At 42.3% G+C, this 17912-nt stretch overlaps 1 protein-coding gene across 2 annotated transcripts in view; it reads right to left on the bottom strand.

Moving 5' to 3' along the window:
- The window catches only part of ALDH3A2 (aldehyde dehydrogenase 3 family member A2), a 24952-nt gene extending 7057 nt beyond the window's left edge, over positions 1–17895 (bottom strand). For both annotated transcript variants that reach the window (XM_008062598.1, XM_008062599.1), the window contains exons 1-8: positions 17665–17895; positions 15249–15480; positions 14100–14185; positions 11914–12122; positions 10347–10464; positions 5652–5793; positions 3773–3939; positions 2180–2279 (exon numbers count right to left, since the gene is read on the bottom strand). In XM_008062598.1, the coding sequence (XP_008060789.1) occupies positions 2180–2279; positions 3773–3939; positions 5652–5793; positions 10347–10464; positions 11914–12122; positions 14100–14185; positions 15249–15480; positions 17665–17817 (1207 nt within the window). In that variant the 5' untranslated portion in view covers positions 17818–17895. The remainder of the gene's footprint in view (positions 1–2179; positions 2280–3772; positions 3940–5651; positions 5794–10346; positions 10465–11913; positions 12123–14099; positions 14186–15248; positions 15481–17664) is intronic.
- Between the last annotated feature and the right edge of the window lie 17 nt (positions 17896–17912).

Raw genomic sequence — 17912 nt, 5'->3', positions numbered from 1 at the left:
CCGCCTCAGTCTTCCAAGTAGCTGGAACTACAGGCGCGCTACCACGCCCGGCTAATTTTTTGGATTTATTGTAGAGATGAGGTCTCGCCAAGTTGCCCAGGCAGGTCTTGACCCCCCGGCTCAGGCAATCCACTCACCTCAGCCTCCCAAAGTGCAGGATTACAGGCTGAGCCACCAAGCCCGGCTAAGACTCCATATTTTAAAGATATAAATTCTTCCCCAAATAATTTAAGTTCCGAGCAATTTTAATAAAAATTCCAGGGGATTTCAGAAGAATCTTTGTTTTTTTGGTTTGAGTAGGAGATAGTAATTCCAAAGCTCATTTGAAAAAATTAGATAAGACTAGGCCAACCCCCCCCCCCAAAAAAACTGAAAAACCTAATAATGAGGAACTTTCAGACACTGAAACATATTGTATCCTAAAGAGTCAACTACTCTGTAATCCTAGCACTTTGGGAGGTGGAGGTGAGAGGATTACCTGAGTTCAAGGGTTCGAGACCAGCATGAGCAACATGGCGAGACCTTGTCTCTACAATAAATCAAAAAATCAGCCAAGCATGATGGCACATGCCTGTGGGTTCCAGCTACTTGGAAGGCTGAGGTGGAAGGATCGCCTGAGCCCAACAGGTTGAGCCTGTGGTGGCCATGCCTGTGCCACTGCACTCCAGCCTGGGTGACAGAGTGAGACTCTGACTCAAAAAAAAAGGAAAAGAAAAAGTTGGTGTTTCTTTTGCATTTGGGGGAAAACAGGTTGTTTTGTTTTAAAGAAGAGGGTATGGTCAATGATGCCAAATGCTACCTAGTCAAGAAGGACAGGTACTGAACCCAAGTCCCTTAGATTTGCAATTAGGGAGCACTGGTGGCATCATATGAAACAATTAGAGAGTCGTTTGTTGCAATAGTATAGTGGGAGCCAAGATCCTATGGGGCGAGCTACAACAGAGTCTAATCTAATCTTTTCAGCACTTGGGTTGTAAATCTATAGTTACTCCAGCCACAAGCCTAGGAGTCATCCTCTTTCATTCACCCTCCCCCGCCATATTCACTGCATCAGCAAGTCCTTTTGCTTGACCCCCAAAATATCTCCTCCTTTTCTGTTCTCTCCCCTGTTGCCTGCCTGTTCAGGCCACCACCATCTCCAATCTGGATCAGGTAGTACCCACCAATTTGGTCTTTCCTTGCCTGTCGTATATGCCAGGCACTGTGCTAACACTATATTTACTGCCTAGACAGGGACCTGTGGCTGCAGGCCAGGGTTCCTTAGCCACAGAACACAGTTTCCTAAAACAGGAACAAAGTCCTACCAGACTGAGCCACTCCAGTCCATGGAACAATTTATTTATGTTATTACAAAGGGAGAGAATAAAGTAGGGGCTTTAAAACAGTTGTTTTTATAGTTTGCTTTTTTATTATGAGAATTTTTACACATTGGTTATTTTGTAATATCTCTATTAGAGAATGGAGAACCCTACTACCTAGGTCCCAAAGGAGAAATGAAAAGTTGACTCAATCATCTTATGTGTGGAAGAGAGAGGCAGGTCACATTCCGAATGAAATGGCAAGGACAAGGCTGTGTCCACAGAGCTTTGCTGAAAATAAATTTCTTCCTGCCCATCCTCTCTAGAACACGGGGAGTCTCACTGTATTTAAACCACCAAAGAATTCAAGGAGAGGGTGGTCCTCCCCATAGAGGGCTGGGGAACCAATGCAGGTAAGAACTAATTAGCACTTAATGTTACCTTGAGTAGAAAACAAAGGGACATTAGAAAACCCTCTGACTGCTGTCTGCTCCCCAGCATTCTGAACCTTTCATTTACTACTTCATTTTTTTAAAAAGAGAGAGAGCTTATTAATTTGAGACCCGACTCTTGGCTCCCAAATCTCCAAAATCTGGCAGAAAGACAAAAAACAAGTAAATCAATGATGTGAACAAAGTAATTAAAGCTGTGGTCAGTGCTACTGAGGACAGAAAGGGGTGACAGGACAGAGATTCACCCCACTCTGGAGGGCAGGCAGGGAAGCTAGAAAACTACTGTCAACTGGGTGGCCAGGAAAGGCCTTTCTCAAAAGAGGACAATCAGAAAAAGTAGCAGTCAGTCATTTCAACAGCCTACAACAAGTGACTTGTGGAATTGTGGTGCTTTTGAGATATCTACTATGAACAGTATATACTACTCACCCACTCCTCCAAATGGGAAAGAGTTGAGGGTGAAGTGCATGATGACATCGTTGCCTGTGACACCACCGCTGGACGTCTCGCCAATCACCTGTTTGATGAGCTGAGAAAAGACCAAAGGCATCCAGATCAGTGACATAGTGCCTTAGGGAGCATTTGTGGTCCCTTACTCGGAGGGCTGCATGCTAAGGGCTGCATGCTCCAGGAACACATATTCTGGCCTTGTGTCAGCAAAAGTTCTCGAGTTTGGGGACACCGTGCTGGGCAATCTAAACTGCAGTTAATTTAGCAAATGGGACTGATTAACTTCTCAGAGACTCATATCTACTGCATTGAGGGAGGCAGTCCTGATCCTTTGGGCCCGTTTGCTCAGTTACCACCTAGAGTTGTACTCCCCCCCAAAAACAGCAGAGAGCTTCTGATAAGGGATAGTTCAGACTATATTCTGGTCTTTAAAAATTATTTCTCACTCTCTCCTCTAAACTAAAGCATACAATTAATAAGTATCATTTAGTCTTTATGAAATGCAAAAGGATTTAAGATTTTAGACTTAGCATCCTATTTTTTAAGAAATAAATGGTTGATTGGCCTAAGCCCTGAAAAGACACAAGGACACCTGACTAGTAAATATCATATCACCTGGGTACCAACAAGCCCTTGCTAGTTCTTCACAGTGAACATCAAGTCTGGACTGTAGTGATCTCACTGAACTCACTGCTGGGAAACACCCCACATGGAGCAGTATCCTGGCCAGCAGGCTACCCACCCACCACAATATCTATTGCCATTTCAAATGTCAGACCATTGTTTTGTTAACAATCGTCTTTGCTGAGCCCCACACGTTTGGTCTCACTTCAAAGACCTGTAGCTATCTGTATCTCAATAGCATCACAAGCTGTCACACCAGAAGCTGTCACATGACTACCTGTAAGTTACCATCAGAAGCTCACCAGAAAACATCGGCTTATGAACTCCTCAGTTCTTAAATAGTCCCATAAGCCCCCTTCTAGTTTTCCTGTTTCTTCAGAAGGCTTCTGAATCTATTTGCCTACCTTGAGGCCCTGGTCACCTTGCAACGCAAATGAGTGAGCCATGCAGAAGGTGGCAGGGCTGCTCAACTGGGTTACGTGGTTCCACCACTCTAACAATAAGGTAATGTAATGTGAGAAACTGAAATACATGATTATCACGATTTACACAACAGTGCCAGAAGTCTTTGTCACACACAGTCTCATCTGAGTGACTGTGAACGCCATTTCAGTCATGGGGCAGGCTCTTACACAGCAAAGTCCTGTGGATTAATATCAGAAAAGTATCTAATGCTGGCATATGTAAGTTTTCCAATTACACAGGAGGTGTTTGTGAATCAAAAACCCTGTGACATTCACCCCTGCAGACTCAGATCTAACCCCAGGGAGCAGAGGGATGGAAGCAGTGATAACCCCAGGGCCTTGTTACCCGAAACAGCAATCAAGGAACATAACTTCATTTGGTGAACTCTGCTATGATATAAAATAAACCATCATTGTTTTTCAGCAAAGGAACACGACTTGTGATAGTCATTTATGAGACTGAGCTATTCTCTGTAAAGCTTACCTTATTGTTATGAGAAAATACATAGAGAGCCAGGGGTTTTTCACGTTCATTTATGAAATTTATGGCTTCATCTACATTTTTCACAGGGACTATTGGAAGAACTGGTCCAAAAATTTCTTCTTGCATTATCTTGGTTTCAGGATCAACATCTGTAAGTATTGTTGGGGCTGAAAAGAAAAACAAAATGAAAATGCTGAAGCAGGGACAAAAACTAATTATATTTCTTGCAATGGGTAACTTATCCATCCCTTTCTCTCTCCCATCCAAGTCATAACTATTGAAAAGTTCTGAGTATGTGGATGAACCACGCAAATATTAATAATGTCCAAAGCATATGAATCAAGGGATCCTTGTGCAAACCAGGGGAAAGATGTACTCTTAATATATCTTAGTCACATTTAATCCTGTTCACAGCAATTTGCATATTCAACCAAAGGTTCTATTTACATCTTTCCATGAAAAGTTCTTTCTGGGAGCAAAAACAAATCCTCTGTGAAACAAATCAATACTATTTCATCCTATTCCAAGTGCTTTCATGCATATTATCTCACTGACAGTTATTATAACTCTGTCAGACAGATTAAGAAAACTTAAATGGTCAAGATTCCCTAGCCCTTAGTTCAGTGTTCCATCTACGATGGGGAAAGTATGCAAGAAAGGAGGGCAAAATGGATGCTGAAGAGGCCATACAGAATATCCTGCATTCCTGCCAATGTAAGTCACCAACTAGCAGGACTCAACTGGATTGTCAATCAAAAGTGAAGACAATGACAATTACAAGCTGGTTCTTTTTCTTTACCCCTAGGTTTTCTTGGCAACTTGGCTGAGGACAGCTCTTTGCAGCTCCTGGGGTATATAAGCTGTTACCCCAAATCCAAATAGGCTACAGAACCAATTTGGTTTGGACATCTACCTTCCTCTGCATAACCATGCTCAGGTCAGGGGGAAGTCCTAATCAGTCTATATGCTAATCATAATAGCCCCTTCCTCTTGCCATAGATTAGCCTAGAAATGGGCAATGTTGATATGCTGAGGATGGGAGAACAGAGATATGAGAGAATCGGAGGGGTTTTTTCTTCTCTTTTTCTTCTCTTTTTCTATAGACATATTCCCCAATTCAATCTGGGCCACCACAAAGAAAGTCCTAGAGCAAAGAATCAGTTTTGTTTAATGGCATTACTGAGTCACTGAATTATCCAGCTCAGAAGAACCTGGGAACTGCTCATTATCAGATAATAAATTTCTACTTATCATTTAAATTTTGTTTTGTTTTTTTTTTACAGGCTTTTTTTTTTTTGGTGAGCTGCAGCATCTTATCTGATAAAAGGGGATAAGTAAGGCTATATGGGGCAGCTTCTGTGCCATCTGAATGTGTTTGTGATTTTTCTGTCATCTTATATATTATTTTAAAAGAGTGTGTTTAACATTCAAAGCAATATACATTCAAAAAAAAGAATTAAAAACACAAAGAAAGTAAGCAAATAATAAAGTCAAGCACAATAGATCAAACCATTATTTCTGACAGTATTCTAGTACTGTCCCTGGCTAGTTGTAGAACATGGAGAAGTTATTTCCTTCTTTGTGCTGTTTTCCCATCTATAAACTGGAAATAATTTCATAAAGTTCTACTCTGCTTTTCAGGGTTGTTAGGAAGAAAAAAAAAATTTGGTAATAAATGTGTAAAAAATTACTGTAACACTGGTGGTATTATTAAACGTGTATACATATATACATTTTTGGACAGTTTATAAAAGCAGTATACCAGAAAGCAGCATTTAATATTTTAATAATTAAACACCAATATTTAATACTTTAGTGTCAATAACGAGTGTCAGTAAAAACTGCCACCTTCCCACAGGAAAAGGTGAATCGCCATTACCTATGTAACGCGTGGCCTCATCGGTCTCCCCACCATACGCGATCTTTTGTCCTTCAAGCAAACCTAGTAGCCTCTTAAAATGACGAAGATTGATGATCCTTTCATAATCGGGAGACTCTTTTATATTTTCTCCATAAAATTCCTATTTAAAACAACAGTAGTATTTAAGTGTCACAAAGACCTATATTTCAATTTCTTTAATAAGCACAAAATCCACTCATGCCAAAAACATCAATCTGATTCTATAGCCTCACAGAATCCAACACCCCACCCCCAAAACAATTTAACCCTTTGCATTCGGATGTCCCCTCTGAGGGCACATCATAAATCTAGCAAACCACTCTGATGTCCCCTCTCAGGGAATAAAGAGATTGCTGGTAATTATATAGGACAAACTAATGCCAGCACAAGTTTTTTAAAAATGTATATTTCCTTGAAGTTTTTCATTCAAATTGCACAAAAAAAAGAAATGGAATATATATAGAGAGATACATTTTTAAAAATCAGCTGTCATTATAGAAAAAAATGTGTGAAGTGTGCTTGTTCAGTGGTGCACAGACTGGACAATAAATTACATATTCATGTGGGAGCGAGAAAACAAAACTGCATTGTCTGCACAAATAGAAAAACACCAGGTGGAAGACGTCAAACAAATTACTATTGCACAACATGTGTCAATGAACCTGCAGTGCATGTCGGTGACTGTTTCACACGTTACCACATATTAGAAAAATATAAGACATAAAACTGATCTTTTTGTCATTAGTTACTCAATGTCCAAAATTCTATTATAAGCCAAATATCATTAAAAGAAAATAATTGGGTCCAAAGCTATACTATTTAATATGAAGTGACTCATTTTTCACTATTTCGTAAAAAAGTGCGGTCAAGTTGCTGGGAGGTGATCTACGAGATGTCTGAGTGCAAAGAGTTAACAGTAGTAAAACAGCAGTAAGTTTGAGCTTTTTGGCAGGCCAAGGACTGGAAAATAAAACACAAGTGTCATACACACACACATCTATCATTCTCCATAGCTCTAGGGGCCTCTCCATAGCTATCACACATCTATCATTCTCCATAGCTCTCTGGAGTCTACCCATGAGTCCTCCCCCTCCTGGGGGTGACTGTGGCAGTAGGTTGGGGAAAGAAGTCTTTCTCTATATCAGGGTTGCCCATTCATTCACACATTTGTTGTGGCTGCCCTTCTCCTACTACAGTTAAGTTGGGTAGTTGCAGCAGAAAACCTATGGTCTGCAAAGCCTAAAATATTTACTATCTAGTCCAGGCATGTCCAATCTATGACATGCAGAGGCTGCATGCAGCCCAGGACAGTTAATAATGCGGCCCCATAAAATCTTTTAACATCATGTGTTTTTTAGTGTTTATTTTCTTTGTGAACCCATGCGTAGCTCCACTCTTGAAGTTCACAATCACGCCTTAATCATGACATCACTTTTTGATAGCACATACATTTTTGAGCAGTTGTTTTCAATTATGAAGCACGTGAAGAGCAAAATTAGAACAAACATTTTTGATGAGCATTCACTGAGAGAATTCTCAACTCTTGAGAATTCACTAAGAATTGTGACCACTTCCACTGAACCAGACATTGATGGTTTTACAAAAACAAGGTAAAATTTCCCACTAGTTTATTATTGTTCTCATTTTTCTAAATTTTATAATAAAAAATATTTTAAAAGAAGTTTTACTATGTATATACACTAGTTATATTACATAATTTATGTGGGGCCCAAGACAATTTCTCTTTATTCAATGTGGCCCAGGGAAGCCAAAGGGTTACTCAGTACAGCCCAGAGAAGCCAAAAGGTTGGATGCCCCTGATCAGTGCTTTAGAGAAAAAATTTGTTGACCTTCGCTCTATTTTGTTGTTTTTAATTTTCTCCGAACTAGAATTGTCACCAGTCAGTGATGAAACCACTCAAAGGATCAAAATACAACTTTGGTAAATTACTAAGGTAAAAGAACTTCAACAATTACACAATCAATATTTATAATGTAAAACAAACACAAAATTATGGAATTGCTACATCACTTCAAAGCCTTGTGAGAGCTCTCAATTTAGTCTCAAATCCACATGTACAGTGTTCACCCAACCTTCACCAAGAATGATTCTCAAGTCTAGGTGGTAGGTATCACCTGGGAACTTGCTGAAATGCGTATCCTGGGCCCCAACTCCAGAGCCACCAAAAGCGGTTTTCAATGCCGACTGCATCATAGAATCATCTGGGGGCCTCAGACCAAATGAATCAGAATCTTTGGAGGGTAAGGACTGGAAACTTATTTTTAAGTGGCTCCCTAGGGACTCTAACATGTAGCTCAGTTAAGAACTCTGTTAGCCGGGCTCGGTGGCTCAGCCTGTAAAGGTCCGTGCCTTGGGAGGCTGAGGTGAGTGGACTGCCTGAGCCCACGGGTTCAAGAACCACCTGGGCAGGCGAGACCTCATCTCTACAATAAATCAAAAAATTAGCCAGGCATGGTAGTGCACGCCTACCAGCTACTTGGAAGGCTTGAGGCAGAAGGATCGCCGGAGCCCAGCAGGTTGAGGCTGCGGTGGTTGGGAGTGGCCACTGCACTCCAGTCTGGGCGACAGAGTGAGATTCCAATTCAAAAAAAAAAAAAACAAGAACTCTGTTAGAGGATAAACACCTCAAAGCAAGGTAAAGGGACCCCTTATTCACCATCATACTCAACTAAGCACTTCTCCACTTCCTGAGTACTTTCAATCTCACAACTATTTTTATTTTTATTTTTTTTTGAGATGAGGTCTTGCTGTGTTGCCCAGGCTGGAGTGCAGTGGCATGATCACGACTCACTGCATCCTGGGCTCAGGAAATCCTCCAGCCTGAGCTTTCTGAGTAGCTGGGACTACAGACATACACCACCATACCTGGTAATTTTTTTGGTAGAGATGAGGCCTCACAATACATGTTGCTCAGGCTGGTCTCGAACTCCTGGGCTCAAGTGATCCTCCCGCCTCAGCCTCCCAAAGTGCTGAGATTACAGGTGTAAGCCACTGTGTGCCCGGCCTACAAGTATTTTTTTTTTAAGAGTCTCACTCTGTCACTCGGGCTTGAGTGCAGTGGCATGCTTACGACCACTGCAGCCTCAACCCACTGGCCTCAGCCTTCCAAGTAGCTGGAACTACAGGTGCATGACACCATGCCCAGCTATTTTTTTTTTAATTTATTGTGGAGACAAGGTCTCGCCATGTTGCCCAGGCTGGTCTTGAACCCCTAGGCTCAGGCATTCCTCTCGCCTCGACCTCCTAAAGTGTTAGGATTACAGGCACAAGCCACTGTTAAGTATTCTTAACCACTCTCTCTTCCATGCACATTCCCTGAATCTGGCAAACTCTCCCTTCATGTTCTCGTCATCTGGAGCCATCTTCAGCCCTTTCTTTTTTTGTTGTTTTTTTGAGTTGGAGTCTCACTCTTGCTGCCCAGGCTGGAGTGCAGTGGTACGCTCATAGCCACTGCAGACTCGACCTGCTGGGCTTAGGTACCTTCTGCCTCAGCCTTCCAAGTAGCTGGAACTACAGACACATGCCACCGCTACACCCAGCCTACAAGTAATTTTTTTTTTAAGAGTCTCACTCTGTTGCCCAGGCTTGAGTGCAGTGGCATGCTCACAACCTGCTGGGTTCAGGTGATCCTTCTACTTCAGCCTTCCAAGTAGCTGGAACCACAGGTACACGCCACCATGCCCAGCTATTTATGTATTTATTGCAGAGACAAGGTCTCACTAAGTTGCCCAGGCTGGTCTTGATCCCCTGGGCTCAGGCAGTCCTCTCGTCTTAGTCTCCCAAAGTGCTGGGATTACAGGCTGAGCCACCACACCCGGCCCAGTCCTTTCACTATTGTCTAATACCCCTATCAGAACCCTAGCACCTCGTCCCTAGTTACTTTGTCTGGAACACATCATAAACTATCCACCTAAACTTCTTGGTACAATTTTCATTTTCTGATCATATTCTTTGGTATTAAGCCTTCCTTTTAGTGCTCAATTAACATCTATTTAGCAAAACAATGATTGTTCCAATAAAGTCATGCACACAGGGGCTTAGTGACCCTCCTCCTACTGCTTAACTCAGTCATACTTATCATCCCATTCCTCTCTACCAACCTAAATCCTACATTTCCTTCAAGCCTTAGCTTAGGAATCAAGCAGCCGTCCTCAGTTCCCTCGCTGCAGATCTCTAAACACCCTGAAAGATTGATAACAAAATAATGGGTAAACTATAAGTAGCTATTTAATTTACTCACTCCTCCAAACTACTGGCCACCCAAGGCCCTCTACGCACACTATAACCAACAACCCAATCAGCAATGGCCAATGTGCCAAAGGCTCTCCAATTATACTTCAAGGGATTGTCAACATTTCCTCAAAACCACAGACCACATTTATTTAAAAGTTTTCAAAGTATATGTCACAACTGATCACCAACAAAGCAACTGGATGGTTTAGGTAGGTATAATACCAATCTAAACTCGCTCCCAGCAGACATTCTATAAAGGGTGCACAGAGAATTTTCAATCAGCCAAAAAGTTAATTCAGTCATATATGTTACTGAAATTTTCCTGAGAGGAGGAGAAAACAGGGATACTGCTTGCAAGTTGGTAATTTGATTCCTTATCTTCACTATAATCAACGGAATCAGATATGTTGAACACAAACCTGGAGCGTTTCCTTAATCTTCTGCACAATTTGATGCTGGAGGGATGGTTCACAGAGAATATAGTCAGGAGCAATGCAGGTTTGACCACAATTCATGAACTTTCCCCAGGTTATGCGTCTGAAGGGGGGAAAAACCCAAATAGCTATATAATTCAGTCGAATACACATTTGTTACATACTTTTGTGTTGTTTAATTGTTTTGCAACTAAAATAGTCACATTCTTACTTATAAAAAGCTAAAAATTCATTTCTAAATGAGTTGGTTAGAACTCAGAATGCATTTTCCATCTGAGGCAGAATATTCTAAGTAGCAGAAAGTTATGAAGTCAACTCATGGGAAACAATACTTAAACAGCAGTGAAGCCATTGCCTATTGCAGGAAAAGAGGAGAAAGCTTCTAAACACCCCTTTCCCTCTCCTACTCCAGCCAAGAGGACATCCTGGATGATGAGAGTTCATTACAGACTCCATTTCTCCTGGTTGTGGCTTTAGATCTTGCTGGCAAGATATTCGGGTATAAACAGGATGACAGTCAGCCTTCAAGGTCTAGAAACCTTTCCCACATACAGGAAGAAGCCTACAACCTGAACATTCACCAACTGAGGATCTCTTGCTCTGGCAACTAGATTTCTATTTACAAAGCCAACCTGGAACCCTGACCTAACCTCCCATCTCCTTCTTTGCATCCATCTCAAGGGAAGAGAAAACCACCCAGAGCAGAGAGCCAATTCTGTGTTCTGGCACTTCCTAATAGCTAAACCTGATTTAGCATAGAGAACCTGAAACGCTTCATTCTCTAATTTCCAAATGCAAGATGTTATTTAAAGTTAAAAGATAAGTAATACCAGTTTTGTCAACAAAGGATCTCAGTAAAGAGATCAACGTAAAATCCTTTCAAATCAGAATTTAAAGATTTTTATAGCCGGGCTCGGTGGCTCAGCCTGTAATCCCCCGCTTTGGGAGGCTGAGGTGAGTGGATTGCCTGAACCCGCAGGTTCGAGACCTACCTGGGCAACTTGGTGAGACCTCATCTCTACAATAAATCAAAAAATTAGCTGTGCGTGGTAGTGCACGCCTGTATTTCCAGCTACCTGGAAGGCTGAGGCGGAAGGATCGCCAGAGCCCAGCAGGTTGAGGCTGCGGTGGCCGGGAGCAGCCACTGCACTCCAGTCTGGGCGACGGAGTGAGACTCCAACTCAAAAAAAAAAAAAAAGATTTTTATTAGGCACACATAATACTTTGGATTTTCTACTTCATGCATCAACTGGCCAGCAGAACATTAGAATTTCTTGCCAGATCTAATTGTAATCTCAAGAACAAAATGACCAAAATTCCTAAGGACAATGGTCAGGACTTATGGCTCATCATTTCTGACAGTGGTACCAAGAGGCAGTTTGTGAAAGACTTCTGTTACTTTTGAGAACATTGACCACCAAAGCTTAACCTTTGGTTAATGTACCTTGGCGCCATAGGGTATGGGATTCAATCTATTAGGGAAACACCAACCTATTAGGAAAAACCTCCATTGTGCTGGGAAAACTTCAGAAAATCAGAAAGTCAGTCTCACCTGCAAACAGTGTCCAGGTCACAATCTTTATCAATATAACATGGGCTTTTCCCACCTAGTTCAAGAGTCACAGGGGTCAGATGCTTGGCAGCAGCTTCCATGACGATTTTTCCAACTGCAGTGTTTCCCGTATAGAGAATGTGGTCAAATCGCTGCTTCAGAAGCTCTGTGGTTTCCGCAACACCACCATTAATAACAATATAGAGGTCCTCAAAAAAAGAAAAACATAAACTCTTGCAGCATCAAATTAATCCTATCATCTAACATCAGCAATTTCTTCAATATAACATGTAACATTCAGTAAAACCAGGAGAATATCGAGACTAGTCCCTGTGAGGGATGCGAGAGGGAGCTTGATCAAGGACAAGTGGAGAACACAGAGTCCACTGGCATCTGGGACCCATTAATCTATGTGGAACCAACCTGGAGAGTCCAACATTTTCTACAAGAGTTCAGGAATGAAGGCACAGAAGACAGCAAATGGTTGGATTTGACCAGAGAAATGCAGGAGATGGGTATGTGTATGTGGAAGCTGAGAATTCTGGTGAAGCAGTGGCTGCTGTCAATGACCACTGGACAGGTCCCAGCTGCGTGTTTAAATCTGAATGTTCTTTCCCTACATAACACAGAGCAGGGTTTAGCTAGCCCACAGTATGCTGAATGAATGGTATACATAGCACACTAGCTGAGAGCACTTGCTTTTGAAGTATATCTGGATTGAATCTGGGCTCTGCTACTCACAAGCTTATGTGACCTTAGGCAAGAAACTGAACATCTCTGAGCTTTAGTTTCTTCATCTATTACTGGAAGAATTCACATAGCCTCTGTAGACTGACTCCTCATATACACTGTGCTATTATTAACAGCTATTCTAAAAGAGAGAATACCTTGGACGATAACAGCATGAAAATTGATGACAGAACAGATGATAAAAAGACATAGAGAGAGAAGAAGACAGAGAGATATTAAAAAGTTTCTGAGGTATGAATATGAAGTAAAAACTAGCTTGTGGACCTCATGTTTCCATTTGATCACCTGCTTTAAAAGGCAAATTAATTTCTATTCACTTCATAGTTTAGCTTCTCCAAAAATGTCTCATGTGTTAACTTTTCTGTGGTTTAATCTACGTGGTATATGTTATTGATTTCCCAACAAGCTAACTTCAATAAGGCATTATGATAAACCCCATCTGGACAGTCAGCTATTGAAGAATTTAACCCTGGTGAGGAGCAATGAAGAACCTTCAACCTCCATCTTCTAGTTCTAAGTCCTACTCAATTCATGCTCACTATCTTCCATTTCATCCTTCTGGACTGGATAATCAGTTATTAGAACAAAACTATTAGAACAAAACTGTGGGCTGCCATAACAGTGATAGACAACAAAGAGAACAGCCATTATTCCAGGATCCAGAGTTGGCCTTAAGGCCATCACAAATTAATGTGTATGATACAGGGAAGATATTTTAAGTTGTCTTTTGATAAAAGCTAAATGAAGATGCCTCCTTGCAGCTGCAGTTTCACGGTAGAACTCAGCAGTTGCAGTTTCACGGTGGCATCATAAACTTCTTCCCTAGGAAGGCATGAAAACTTCTGATTCAGACAGAGAGACAAACTATCCCACAGCTGAGGAGATCATTTTCTTTATTCAGTTTTTTTATATTCTTAATATGTCAGCACTTTAATGCAGAGTGAGGATTCACCCTCTGGTTCAGAAAGCCACTTTCCTTCTTATAGTTTTATGCCACAAACATGCCCTTTTTAGAAGCAGAAGTGTTCTTATATATAATCATACAAAACTATACTGTTATGACAAAATATACTGTCAGTAATAAAAATATGCTAGTACCCAGCACAGTATCAGTCCCTCATTAAATAATTCACTAAATGAATATACCTAAAAGGATATGTTAGCTCAAGCAAGGATTAATCCACGATGTCAAGAGAAGATCTGTAAATAAGTAGTATGTGCCTATGAAGTCATGGACCTAAATATATTTTGTGACCACAATAGCTGTGTTATTCCACAGTGTATTTTGGAACTTAACTTCTTTTACTAAGTCAACTGTTGGAAGCTTAAGGAAACTGCAACTGGCCATCTCCAGGCAGCAATGACAAACACTAGCAGAAAATTCAAATGTGTGTTTTCACAATAAATATGTTCAAGAGGGGTCAAGACATTCTTACCTGATCTAAATACTGAGGGAGGAGCTTAGCCAAGATTGTGGCTGTATTTTCACTTAGTTCAGAAGGCTTGATAATCACAGCATTTCCTAAACAAAGTAAAACGCAGAACACTGTCATCTAATACTTGATTAATAGCTACCAAAATAAGTGTTCATGGGAAAAGTAGAGGCTAAGTACTCCAATTATCTCTGTAGCTCTTAATTCTGCTCTTCTCCATAAGTGTAAGAACTCATCTCACTTTCTCTTCAAATGCTAACTCCTTAGTTGTCATTATCTTCAGGTCACTGACAACAGGTAGGCTCGCTCCATCAGCCTTTCCCACTCCTCCAGCTTTCTAACACTTTTCTCCCACTTCTGCCCTCAGATCTTCCTCTCTGCCTTGGAATTACTGGGCAAACAAGCCATGTCCATACAGAGCCGTCAGTCTGGATCCTGCAAAGGTGAAAATTAATCTCTTGGCATTTGCTAAGCACTGAAGCTAGTATTATTCCCACAGTCTTTATTTGAATGAACAAATTGGCCAGAAGGAATTAAATGGTTCCTCCAAAGCCAGAGCCAACAACTAAAACCACATTACAATATGGGTGCCTGACTCAAAACTCCTGGGCCTGTCAACTCAGATGCCTTTATACCCTCACGGGTTCATTGCCCAAATGCTTCAAAAAATAGTCACGCATATCTCCTCAGTAGGCCATTTTATTTATTTATTCATCTATCCATTTAATTATTTATTTGAGACAGGGTCTTGCTCTGTCACCCAATTGGTGTGTAGTTGCACAATCACAGCTCACCACCGCCACAACCTCTTTGGCTCAGGTGATCCTCCTGCCTCAGCCTCCTGAGTAGCTGGGACTATAAGTGTACGCCACCATACTCAGCTGATTTTCTATAGAGACGAGGTCTTGCTATGTCCTCCTGAGCTCAAGCAATCCTCCCACCTTGGCCTCTCAAAGTGCTGGGATTATAGGTGTGAGCCACCACGCCTGGCTTAATAGACCATTTAAAAATTTATATATTATACAATGCTGCTGTAAACCAAGGCAAACCACCAAAATCAATGTATTTAACTAGCTATTATCCTTGTTTTACAACCAATATGAGAGAATAAGCCCCCATAAAAAGGTATAAAGACATAAGCTAGCACCAAACCTGCAGCGATGGCTCCTATCAGTGGCTGAATGGTGAGAACGAAGGGGTAGTTCCAAGCTCCAATGATCAGCACCACTCCCAGAGGCTCTGGTTGAATATAGGCCTCATCCATCATGGTGAGCAGGTTCTTCTTAACTGGTTGAGCACTAACCCATCCAGGAAGACTCTCCAGCATAAGATCAATTTCCCCAAGCACAGTAATGACTTCCTGACTGAATGCATTGAATTCACTCTGTTATAAGAGAACCACAGTTAACCCTGCACAATGAGTATGATTAACTTGGCTCCGAATGTTGAAAACCTCAGTCCAGGTACACCTGCAGTGACAACAACTGGTGTTATCAGACAAGCTGGTTTGCCATCCAGATTCCTTTTGCAGCCTCCACACCCTCAATAAGAACTTGCTGATTCCTTCTCTAATATACTGAATGCTTCTAAATTCTTCTCTACTGATCCACAGTCTTTAAAATCAGACTTAAATGTCACCTCTTTCAGGAAGACTTCCCTGATTAATAATGGCCTGCCCTGATCATGCTTTATAATACCCCAGCAATTATGCTTTTAACCTGTATCTTAATATTTCACCTTTAATACGCTGATTTATAACTATACTGACATTCTACCTATGTATGTTGTTTCCTAACCAAGTTTAAAACCCTCAAGGGCAGAAAAACATAACTGTATTCTTTTTTTTTTTTTTTTTTGGGTTAGAGTCTCACTCTGTTGCCCAGACTGGAGTGCAGTGGCACGCTCAGGGCCACCACAGCCTCAACCTGCTGGGATCAGGCAATCCTTCCATCTTAGCCTTCCAGGTAGCTGGAACTACAGGCATGCACCACCATACCCGGCTAATTTTTTGATTTTATTGTAGAGACGAGGTCTAGCACCCATGGGCTCAGGCAATCATCTTATCTCTGCCTCCCAAAGTGCTGGGATTACAGGTGTGAGACACCACACCTGGCTCACAACTGTATTTCTTGAGTATATATGTAAACACAAACATTTGACTCTTGTAGGATGAATGATTCACAGACTTTTTGGAATCTTCATTACTCCATCTTGTTAATTTAATATCATAGTACCTCTCCAACAAAAGTATTCTTTAAAAAATGTTATAGTTGGGCCAGGCAACTTGGTGAGAACTTGTCTCTATAATAAATCAAAAAAATTAGCCGGGTGTGGTGGTACATGCCTGTAATTCCAGCTACTTGGAAGGCTGAGGCTGAAAGATCGCCTGAGCCTAGCAGTTACAGGCTGCGATGTCTGTGAGTGTGCCACTGCACTCCAGTCTGGACAACAGAGTGAGACTCCAACTCAAAAACTAAAAATGTTATATAGTTACCACTACTACTCCTTGAAATAATCTTTGAAGGGATGTGGAGAAGAGAGAATCACAAACCCAGAGCAAACCCTGCTAAGCCTGGAATGCAGATAAAAAGTAAAAACATGATAGTTATATTATTATAAAGCATACAGAAAAATGCCTATATCCTAAACACGAACTTAAAACCTTGCTACTTAACGCATTCTTCCAAAAGAGCATGGTATCACCTGGGACCTTGTTAGAAACTTGGAATCTCAGAACCCACCCCAGATTTACTAAACCATAATTTGCATTTTAACAAGATCCCCAGGTGATTGCCAGTGCGCTAAAGTTTGAGAGCACTGACCTAATAACAGTCACGAAGGAAAATACCCTTTAAAAACAAAACAAGCCGGGCTCGGTGGCTCAGCCTGTAATCCCGCGCCTTTGGGAGGCTGAGGTGCGTGGATTGCCTGAGCCCGCGGGTTCGAGACCCGCCTGGGCAGCGAGACCTCATTTCTACAATAAATCAAAAAATCAACCGGGCGTGGTAGCGCGCGCCTGTAGTTCCAGTTACTCGGAAGGCTGAGGCGGAAGGATCGCCGGAGCCCAGCAGGTCGAGGCTGCGGTGGCCGGGAGCGCCCACTGCACTCCAGTCTGGGCGACCGAGTGAGACGCCGACGCAAAACAAAACAAAACAACTTCTGGCTTACAAACAAAATTAAAAGATCCAGAGACAACATGCCAAGCTGACAAATCACAGAAATCCGAAATACACAAAGAGAAAGGGACCGTAAATGCAATAAAAAATGGACAAGAATATAAAAGGCCATTCGCAGAAGTGGAATTTTAGAGGCCAGGTTAACACACGCCCTTCTAAAGTGTCTGCAAATTCACTCAACGGGGCCTGGCTCTAAGCAAGGTCAGAGGGTCGGGGAAGTCGGCAGAAACTTGTGCTTTATCTCTCCTGCTGGAGATCATACTCCTAGTGCTTGCGCAATCAAAGAGTGAAGGCCAAAAAAGAAAAAGCAAAAAAAGCCAACGCTCCGGTCCCCCACCATCGGCTGCGCCGCCGGGGTCCCGGTGTCCCGGCCCCTCCCGCAGCGCGCGAACCTTGCACAGGTCGGCGGAGATGGCCGCCAGGATGTCCTTCTCGCGCTCCTGCACCATCCTCCGCAGGGCCTCGAGCTGCTGCAGCCGGAACCGCAGGGGTCGCGACCGGCCGGACCGGAACGCCCGGCGAGCCCGCTGGACTTTCTGCTCCATGGCCTGGTCCTGAGGAGAAAGGCGAGGCCGGGAGCGCCGCGGCGCGGGGGCGTGGCGGGCGGGCGGGATGGACGCAGGTGCGGGAGGGCGCCGCC

The sequence above is a fragment of the Carlito syrichta genome, unplaced genomic scaffold, assembly GCF_000164805.1.
Source record: "Carlito syrichta isolate Samal-C Ts95f unplaced genomic scaffold, Tarsius_syrichta-2.0.1 Scaffold305756, whole genome shotgun sequence".
Classification (NCBI taxonomy): Eukaryota; Metazoa; Chordata; class Mammalia; order Primates; family Tarsiidae; genus Carlito; species Carlito syrichta.
This window is presented reverse-complemented; position numbering and strand designations above follow the sequence as displayed.